Here is a 10,507-nt window from a genome sequence, read left to right on the forward strand (position 1 = left end):
TTTGGGGTAACCAAACACCCCCTTAGTCTCTTAGATTAGACATGAGGTTTCTCAGTGCCCGTCGGTCTAATCGTCTACCGAGAAAGAGGGTCGCATCGCAGTGCAGTGCTGTTTCGGTGTGGGGCGAAGATTCTGGCGCTGGGGAGATGTGTCGAACTTCCCTCCAGCTTCAAAGTGCACACTGCCTGCCAGTGTGTAGTCGTCTGGGGTCATGATGAACGTTGAAGAAACACTACTACACGCGAATGTCGCCACCGGGCACCAGCTTCTTTGCTTTGGATGCTACCGTCTGTTGCTAACAAGAAGAAGACGAGTGAGTGATGATGGAACAAAATTAGAACAGCCACCTCCTACAGTCAAAGTTTGGTGAGCATGTTCTGAACCCAAAGAATTGGGCTAGCTAGTGCGCCCTACGGTACGGCCCCCCTAACGCCAATTAATCTACGAGTTGTCTTTGTTTTAGCTAGAGCAACTAGTAATAGTTAATCGCGCCCCCGGAATCTTCTGGCTAACTATATATTTGTTCACGTAATACAGACAGTACTGGCTGGCACTAATCGGGTTTGAACGCTATCTCAGACGCATCTGTGGACCCCGACGCTGACTGCTGACTTGACCTGCCAAGTGCGCAGGGCACGAGTTCAGCACTAGGTGCAGAGGCTCGAGCACTAGTCGAGCAGCTCAGCAGAGACCACCAGGCACCAGGAGGAGCAGGCGCCAAGCAAGAATTTTTGCGCGGTTCCGGGTGTTTGGAGCTCGGGCTACAGGGCCACGGTTACAGCGTCCTTTTTTCCGGACGCCCAATAATTGTGCCGGTGGAGATATTGGAGACGCAGGGCAGATCTGCCCCTGCCCGGCCATGGCCATGAGTCCATCTGTCCGATGTGTGATGCCCACGACTCAAGCCAGGTGATGAATGAAAGGAGCTCGGGATTTGCAGGGCGACGGCGGCTCAGCGCCCGACTTGGACGAACCATGCCCATGCGCGCGTCGCGTCGCGTCCACATGCGGCGGCGTCTGGCGCGCGACCAACCGAGGTCCAGCTTCCATCTTTCTGGATGGCGTGCGATGCGATGCGAATAATGCGATGCAAACTGCGCAAGGAAATCAAACGAGCGCGCCTCCTTGATGAAGAGTGAGCTGGTACAGTGGTGTACTTACTATTCGACAGTGGCCAAGCGCGTGTGGACAAACATTCGTGTGGCGCCGACGCCGACGCCGACCCCTCGCGCCATTCACGTGCGGGCGCCGCCGCTCGAGCGCGTGCAGCAGCGACGCGACGGGGCCGGCGCGCCATGATGATTGGGCAACATGGACGCGCGCCGATCCGCCCGGGCGAGCCCATCCGGTTCCCCGCCACGATACCGGAAGTGCTATCGCGCGCGGATTCGGTGCCCGATGGTCATGGATGCGTGAGGTGGACGGATAGACTCGCGTCGCGGCCCGCCCGCCCGCGCTGGTCCCGATCGGGCGAAACAGAGACGCTCTGCCTGGCCACCGGCCCACCGCATGGGCTCCGTCTCCGTCTCCGTGCGGTGATCCCGCCGTGTAGCCCCCCGCCCGCTCCTGCGACGCGTGCGGTGCCAGCCACCCTGCCGACTACTATCGCAGGTCGCAGCCCACTGGTGGTACTGGTACCAGTAGCATGGACACGGAACCTTGGACCCATACCACTGTTGCTCGCGAAAGCGAGCGTACGGGCGAGGTGAGCCAGCCAAGCGGCCCATAATAATCATGTCATGTGGCGCTGATAATTAGGGCAGGGGGGGGGGGATCGAGTTCGGCCATGCATGATGGCCATGGATTCTGCCGCTCAGCCATCCCATTCTCGATGGGTTGCTTGCTTGCTTGCCCGATCTCCTTCTTCTTCTTCTTCAAGCTGGGTGGGGTTGGGTCGAGAACAAAAAAAAATATATGCTTTTTGATTGAGTTTTCACCGTGCTTTTCGGTTGGAAAAGAGAGCGCGCGAGGGAGGAGGATATCATCATCTTTTGCCAAAAGCAGCGGCGTTAAGGTTTTTTTTGCAAACATGGAATGGAAAAGTGGGGTGTGGGGGTTCAAAAGCACGCGCTTGTCCTTTTGGAGAAAGCAAGCGCCCATGAGTCCGCTTTGTTGAAGTTTTCGATTGCATGTAGTTCCTTCCTTCGGTTTGCTTTCCTCAGTGAGTAGTAGTACTCTACTCGCTCCGTTCACGTCAGAATGTAGTTAGGGTTACGTGGGGTTGAAGTCTAGTGGCACAGTGGAAGGTGTACTAGCTCTACCTGGACATGATCAGGGTAACAGTGCCCCGTCATTTCCAATTGGAGGCGCCGTACCACGTTGAGCCCGACTAGGCGGGCATCGAATGAAGAGGGATCTGAGCTGTGAAGAGTGATCACGACGGCGATGCTGATCATGATGGTTGGCCTCGGCCAATCCGACTCCAACCCCGGGGAGGTGCGTGCGTGGTGGCTGGCGGTGGGGCCTCGTTGGAACTTGCGATGCTGCGTCCTGACGTGGACCAGCGCAGCATCGGTTCCCTCGCGTCCACGCCAAACACAGTGTTCCCGTCTCGCGATGGATGGATGATGGTCTTCCTTCCTAGCTATAGCGACTACCGGATCCAGAAAACACATCCCGTTATCTACCTTGCACAAAGAAAATTTAGACAAAAGAGATAGCTTCAATAGATATAGTTTTCTAATTCTTAGTTAAGAAAAAAAATCAATTCATCCCTCAATTCCATAAACAAATGGAAGAGCAACTCATCCCCGCTCGTGTAGCTAGCAGCGGAGCTAGCAAAGCAACCATACCATATCCATATGGTAGGTGCTGGGAGGGGTCCAATGATGTGAGCATAGGCACTGTATGTAATCTCAGTGTTGTCGAGCGCCGAGAAACAGGGTGAAAGATAAAAAGGCCATATGCTCGTTTAATCATTATTACATATCTTAAAAGATTATAATGTTATATTTATAATTAAATGATTATGTAATCAATTCTTCACATATAAGAGGTTGTATTTATTTTTTCTAATCGTTTACTGATTCGTATGGATATTGTCTGTCCGTATTCAAATTTGATCTGCCTAATAGGGGTAAGATGTGATCTATATCTAAGTTCGGGTACTTAATGTTCGATTCATATCCGTATTCTTAAAGTTGTATATTTAAGATATCGATTTCTATTATATTCAAATTTTATCCAATGCAACTTGATAATATCTGTATCGGATCAAATCCAAAGAGAAAACGTGAAAACAAATAATATTCAATTCGATTACACCCCTACTGACTCGCCGTCAGACCAACACCCCACAAAAGATATCATGTCAATCTCATCTTTTAGACCATCTACAACCATTTTCTCCATATTTCTCTCTCTATCTATACTTTCTATTATATTTTACTACATCTTAAAAGATACTCCTCCACATACAAGGCGTCTCCAACCATTTTACCTATCTAGTTCTTTCTATATACATTATAGCTCAATCATCTAACAATTTTCACCTGTTTTTGAAAGTTACGGAACTTTAAAAAGTTAATATCACAAAGAAATAAATTAATTGAAGAATGAGGTGATTAAAGCCCCAATGCATTAGGGAAGGTGCCTCTCTCATCTAAAATAGGGAGCATCATGGAGAGAACCGTTAGGCTATCTCCGGTAGACTCCCTATCACACCTCTTACCTCATCTCCTATTTCAAACTCAGTAAACAGTGTAATTGTTGGGGACTTGTTCTCAAATGCTAAGAATTAAGAACAAGGCAACACAAAAAAAATGTTAAGTGTTAAGATCCTTCGTCCTCCATAACGATGTATCCCTTCAGGATATAAAGCATCTCGGACGAAGGTTACGAAGGACATACCTTCGTAAGCATAACAACGAAGAATGATGCATTCACATAAATTATAGAATATGAAATAAACATTTAAATATTGTCATAGAATTATCTCTACTTGTATTAATGAATATAAATGACTTTGAATTACAAATGTACCTTCGGTCCTGCGGAAGGCAAAAGTACAAGCGTGATGCGAAAGCAAATGACAGATTCACATGAATAGTACAGAGGTACTGTTCATCTATTTATAGGCACAGGTCGCAGCCTGTGACAAATTACAATTATGCCCCTTGCGAAAGTTTATAGCATTGACTCAGACCTATATGTATAAAAAGGTCATTCTATCTCTATGTCGGTTTAAAACGCCGAAGCTCCATGAAAAGGGACCTTCGGCCATCTCTTGGAGACGACTTCAGCCGAAGCTGCTTCTTCGTGTGAGACCTTCGGCGCACCGAAGCACGACCCCAACAGTAATCTACAATGCAAAAGCAATAGTTTGCATGTCCATATACATAGCCTACTAGAGAGTCTAAAGCGGCTAGTTTTATATTCTATTGAACATGGGATGAGGGGAGGTGTGGGGCATCGTTGGAGATGGTTTTATAGAGGCCTATCAAACAGGACTTTAAGTTTGTTAATCTCTTGCTTTTATATAGATATTAGAATTTATTTAATTTAAATTTAGGTTAGGCACAACTTAATTCTATAAAAAAAATAGGTAGCTCATTGTTGTTGGCATAAATTATACAGAAAGCAAAGGTTCTACCATTCAACTGACGGAAAGGAAAATTTCAGCTAACTGAATTGACAAAATAAGACGTCACCATTTTAGTTGGCAATGATTATATTTATAGAAAACATTCTTTTGTGATCATTATTTTGTAAAAGGCGGAATAAAAATAGGAAAACAATTCCGACATTTCATCTATCAGAATTCAGATGCGCTGCCCTACGCCCTCAAGTGGGCTTCGAATGTGATGGTCATAGGCCTAATTTCATAGCCCAGTCAAGCTAGTCGCTCGGGGGAGGGGAAGGCCCAATCTTTTTCAGCATGTGTAGCATAAACAAAACGATTTACCAGCGCATAACAATAATTTAAAAAATAGATATAGAAAACAAGCCTGACTCCTCATCCTGCAAACGAGTACTCTCTCCGTTCATAAATATATGACACCATTAATTTTTTAAAAAAACTTTGACCACACGTCTTATTTAAAAATTAGTATTAATTATCATTTATTTTTTATGATTTGTTTTTATCAGGTAGTTTATGCTTGACTTAAAATTTTACATTTTTGAATGAATATTTTGAATAAGACGAGTGGTCAAAGTTTTCTAAAAAAAGTAAACGATGTCATATATTTGTGAACAGATGTAGTATTAAGTTCTGGTATAGAAATGAAAGGCAGAGAACAATTGTAAATTACAGTGTACAACGGAAAGCAGTTGTTTGCAAAAGATAACGATCACTTCATTCAGTTGTATTGTCTCTATAAGTTCATTTGTTTTTATCTTTAATCGAGAAGCCGCCCTATTCAAATTTCCAAAAGGGGGGGGGGGTGCTAAAGACATTTTACAACCTGAATAATGCTACTGTAAAATATCAAAATAATGTCACTTATTCGGAAAAGACACATTAATTATTTGTAATTTCTCATTACTGGTGTCAACTTCCAGCAAGAAATGTGTCAATAAATGTTCTTGGTATGCTAAATGGTTAGCTACATGATCAATCAGTTCTGGAAAAACCAAAAATTGAGAAAGCATAACTACACTCAACTATATTTTGGAAAAATTATGTCACGTAATACTGTCATAACTCGTCACATGTACACTTATCTCTGCACTCCAAGAAAGAGTTTCGTGATGTAACCAAGGTTTGATCATGTTGGATGAAAGCACCTGCAACGAGGAAAACATTTTGTAAGAAATCCAGCATGAAGGTGTAAAGGGCAGTTTGCTGAATGCATGGTCAAACACAGACGATGCAGCCTGTTTTATTACCACTTGCATACTTGGTCAAAAAATAACTGAGATAACATAAAAGGATTATTGTATTAGTGAGTCACCTGAGTATACATCCAGGGTTGAAACTGATGGTACTTGATAATGTCAATAAACTAATACTACAGTGTATAACAACAATTGGCTACATGTATTGATCTACTATTGAGTCTGGTTAGCATCGCTGCTCCAGGCATTTTTGGAAGAAACGATTTCCCTGCAACATGGATTCATTTGATAAATAAACATGGCAACAAAAGAATTCCTTGTTTCCCAATAGTGTAGGGTTAAGGACGATAGTCCTCACCTTAAAGGCAAAAGTGATATCTGAACTGTCAATATGAAGTGTTACTCTCCTAAGCTTATCTTCCTTGGATTGCCCCAACTTCATGAACCCCTGCAGTGCAAACACCATCGAACACTAAACACTTCGGTTGTCTCTGATTTCATTCAAGTGCACTAAAAATAGAACATATTTGCATACCTGATCACTCAAAACCATACACATGTTAGAAAATTCAATCATTCCAAGTGCTGGAACTTGGGTTGATCTACAAATCTCGATGTATGATTTGTTCAGCTGAAAACAGGGCTTGTATAAATGAATTTAGAATTAAACAAGGTGAGGTTATCTGAGCAAGTGCTTTGTTTTAACATGGCATGGAATAATCGTTACCTCTCCTAGAGTAGTAGCCTTTTTCTTGCAATGCTGAAAGGTATTTGCCAGCGCACACAGCACCATCTGCCAACAATTTGTATATAAGGATGAGGCTGGAAGAAGTGTAGCAGAGAGAACACTAGAATTAACTGAACAAGGAATCAGAAGAGAAAGAGTAACAAAGCACTGACGGCTCTATGTACTAAAGTGCTATGACATTATACCTGTTGGTGCTGGGGAAGACACAGTATGCTATCTACGACTGCTGACTTGAATGCTTTTGACAAAGCTATATCCATATGGTCAAATGTCACCTGTAAATATAAATATTAGACTCCAATATTCAAGATGATTCAGTTGTTAACTGATCCCATCAGAGATCATTTGAAAGAATTTGGATATGATCAGTTAAAAAGGAAATTTCATTGTGGGAAGAATGTACACATTTATTTAGCAGAAGACAAAGAGGTCATTTGCAACAATCAAGCCTAATGGTGCCCATAATTCAATTTGCTTTCAATCAGAATACACAAACAGATTTATCTATTCCTAATGATCAAATAGTTGGCTAATTGCAAGTTATGAAAAAAGCTGATACCTCGAATTAGATTGATACATTTAAGAATTCAGTTTAGTTTTATACTTTTGTGTGTTTTCCCACCTAGAAACCATTAGCATTCCTTTATTTAAACTTGATAAAACAAGTCAGTGAGGACTAAAACTTACTATTCTTAATTCTTTATCAGGGAAATCATGTAGCCTTGCTTCAAGAACCTCCACAGCACTCCTGGAATTCAAATAAGGATGTGGTTGACATTGTTGAAGCATGCAATCTCAAATCTTGAATAACCAACATCAATGCAACCTAAGATATATAACAAGATTTGTAGCTGTGTTTGCATGCGCATCAGAACAATTTATAGTTCCTTTGGTTTCAGAAAAAAATGATGTTCGGTACATTTATCAGCTGTCAGTGGAAGCTAATGACAGAGAACATGACTGTTTCACTAGAAACAAGAGTGGCATACCTGCAAACGCCTAGGGCTTTTCTCATGTCACCAGAGGCAGCTGCAACTTTCTGAAAAAATAACATCCACCAAATCATTACAAAGTAAATAAACACAGTTGAGATAACGAGTACAATATTATGGTTTTTGTAAATGAAACTATTGAGTCCTTGCAGGATGAGTACACTTACTCTAGCACAAAACTCCAGAGCTAGTGGTTCAAAGACATCATACTCAAGAACCTATACGAGTGTCATAGCAAGAAACCATGAACAAGAAGATAAATACATAGTAACCGGAGACAAATGCATAGATAGAAACCTGAATTGACAACACATGCAATAGACCAATAGCTACCTTTAGCCTATGCTTAACTATGTCAGATATTTGATCCTTAGAATATGCTCGAAAAGTCACAACAAGAGGCTTGCCTGTCAATTAGTATAGCAACGTCAAAGGCATGTCAAGTTATTTGATCAGCAAATTTAGAATTAACACTACAAAGAGTGCTTACAATTTAAGGATTCCAGCTTTGGAAGAAAACGATCTGCTAAGTCTATGGCATTTGCAATTCCTGAAAAATAGTGCTTATCAGTCAACAAATTGTCAATTGGTTCAGTGACATAAATAGCTAAGTGTAGATGTAAGTATTCTTCAAAACTTCACCTATGAGTATGCATCTAGAGAATGGACAAGTTGTGAGCATGAAAAGATCATGCAGCACAGCACGGTCTCTTGTTATTAAGTAGTCAATCTCATCCACGATGACCAACCTACAACAGCACCATGCAAGCCAGATAACATGATCAAAACAGCAAGAAAATCCCAATAATCATAGTGGATACAGGAGGTTATTACATCATTCTTCTTGGAGCTGAATCCTTGTTGGAAAACATGCTCTGAAGTTGGTGAAGTGGCGACAATTTGTTGCGTCCCTTCTTTCGGTTCTGAAATGTTTCTAGCATCTGCATTATAAAATTGGTCAGTATATACAGTTTTTTATTGCATTAGATAATCATCGATAGATCGACCCTATAACTGAGTAGCAGTTATTACCTTGCCAAAAATATCAGAGGTGTTTGCTAGGTTTGTACAATTGATTGTTAAGGCATCAGGTGTCTGCATTCACGCATGATTAACACACAAAAAATCCACATAAAACGCTCCAGGAACAGAAAGGTAGGGGGCATGAGGAACTATCATAGCATACCTCATTCCCCCAGCACACCAAACTATCCTTGATCTTGTTAATAGATAATGTCTTCCCTGTGCCAGGGCACCCGCAGACATAGAGACTACCAGCCTTCTCCTGCTCGACGCACGCCTCGCAGAACTCAAGGACACGCCTGAGCTCGTTGTCCCGGCAAACCAATTCAGACGACGGCACTGTCGCCACGTGCAGCGCCTCCTTCACAGCCCTCATCTGCGCGGCATCTGCGTGGAACGGCCAATTCTCATCAGGCCCCAAACAAGTCAACAAGGCAAACAAAATTGGCCGGCTAAAATGGAAATTGAGGGAATTACCTCGGGGGTTCCACTTGGGCTTCTCGGCTGCGACGAAGTCACCGTAGAGGCGCTTCCTGGAGGACTTGGGCGACGCCGAGAGCATCTTAGGCACGTGTACCTGTGAGACCGAGCAGTTGGTGTGCATTGCAAAGGGAAACAGACAACTGAAAAAAATAGCGGAGCATATCTGTGCATAGAGATGGCAATGGGTACCCGAAACTCGACGGGTTTTACCCGATACGAAGGCGAGTACGAGATGATTTCTCTACCCACAGTAATGTAATGGGCAAGATCCTTTGCCCGTTGGGTAGACGGATATAAGTACGGATTGGTACTACCCATACCCGTCTGTCCATGGGTAAATATACCCACAACAATAACACTATAATCATCTAATGGAGCCCATCTTAGTTAAAATAAAACTCTTACCCGTCTGCTCATGGGTAAATATACCCGCAACAATACCACTATAATCATCTAATAGAGCCCATCTTAGTTAAAATAAAACTCTTCTCTAGCTATCATTTGTCTATCTATCAAGTTATATAATCATATGATTTTATGTGAAGTTGGACTTGTTTTTATGTTTATTTAATATTTTGAGTGATTGATATATTAGGATTTAAGACTTTACTAGCGGGTATGAGTTAAAATTATCCGTGCAGGTATAGATATGTGTAAGATTTTATAGCCGCGAGCATATATGGATAAACTGACGGGTAGAATTTTTTAATAGATACAGATGTGCATCGGGGGTCTAGTAAGCAGTGGATCTTACAGGTCCGGTGCTGGCGTGCGGGTGTCGGTGAGGAGAGGTGTGCCGCGACGCGCCAGGCGACTCGCCGGCTCGACCTGGCGTCAGCCGGCGCTTGACGCTGCGCGGCGTGCTCGTCTCGGCAGGTAATGGGGTGCCCATGGGGGACGCGTTCGCCGTCGCGCTGCGGAGAGTCGGCATTGTGGGCTTGTGGCTCGCGGGGAGGGAAATCGGCGGTTACTTCGTGGATGGCATAGAATTTGGGGGGAGGAATGCTGGATGTGTACGGCGGTAAGAGGGAGACGGGTGGAGATGGAGGGGGCGGGGGCGGGGCGCGAAAGGGTTTTCGGCTTCGCGCGTGAACGCGAGAGCAGTAGAGAACTTTATCGCCTCATGGAACACGAGCTTGTGCATATGGGATGAGCAACACGAGCCGCTTCTCGGTATGTCCCGGCGTCACTTCACCTTGCGTGCTCACAGGCTGGGCCGCGTACAGCCCCCCTGGCGAGCCGGCCCGCGTGGCGCCCATCAGGGCCGTCGGGCCCTCCGCGTTCCGCGCAGCAGTCCATTTGGGTAGTGTGGGCTCCTTGTCCTTGGCATCCTCCCCGGTTGTGATCTGGTTTCGCGATCAACCGACCCCCGCGTCCCCGGCGCACGTGAAGGCGCGTCCGGTGGGGAAATTGAACGGAGGGAGGGGGCCAGGGGCAGGACAGCGGTCAGCAGACGTCCAACTAATCCCATTCCCAGCTGCCG

General features: G+C 44.3%; 1 protein-coding gene across 2 annotated transcripts; it reads right to left on the minus strand.

Annotated features, from left to right (window-relative positions):
* Positions 1–3,923: 3,923 nt before the first annotated feature.
* Positions 3,924–10,184, minus strand: LOC100382678 (uncharacterized). 2 transcript variants are annotated; one of them, XM_020549863.2, is made up of 17 exons: positions 9,779–10,184; positions 9,019–9,118; positions 8,705–8,928; positions 8,551–8,613; positions 8,353–8,459; positions 8,161–8,267; positions 8,009–8,068; positions 7,852–7,925; positions 7,686–7,736; positions 7,516–7,565; positions 7,214–7,274; positions 6,712–6,801; positions 6,506–6,571; positions 6,314–6,409; positions 6,137–6,226; positions 5,895–6,046; positions 3,924–5,727 (listed from the first exon to the last, which is right to left on the minus strand). In XM_020549863.2, exons 1-16 carry the CDS (start codon positions 9,953–9,955, stop codon positions 6,005–6,007), a joined length of 1,458 nt encoding a protein of 485 aa, XP_020405452.1. In that variant the 5' UTR covers positions 9,956–10,184; the 3' UTR covers positions 3,924–5,727; positions 5,895–6,004. The 2 variants fall into 2 exon arrangements, with proteins under 2 accessions (XP_020405452.1, NP_001168873.1); NM_001175402.1 differs by having other exon boundaries at positions 5,455–5,727; positions 6,314–6,421; positions 9,779–10,099.
* Between the last annotated feature and the right edge of the window lie 323 nt (positions 10,185–10,507).

This window comes from Zea mays, chromosome 3 (assembly GCF_902167145.1).
Source record: "Zea mays cultivar B73 chromosome 3, Zm-B73-REFERENCE-NAM-5.0, whole genome shotgun sequence".
Taxonomy (NCBI): Eukaryota; Viridiplantae; Streptophyta; class Magnoliopsida; order Poales; family Poaceae; genus Zea; species Zea mays.

Excerpts from the sequence above, each read along its gene's own strand:
- LOC100382678 (NM_001175402.1), bottom strand. The coding sequence starts at position 9,955 with ATGCCGACTCTCCGCAGCGCGACGGCGAACGCGTCCCCCATGGGCACC. Across the intron at positions 9,119-9,778 it reads CGCACGCCAGCACCGGACCT|GTACACGTGCCTAAGATGCT; the intron begins GTAAGATCCACT and ends TCGGTCTCACAG. Across the intron at positions 7,566-7,685 it reads CTCTGGAGTTTTGTGCTAGA|AAAGTTGCAGCTGCCTCTGG; the intron begins GTAAGTGTACTC and ends TTATTTTTTCAG.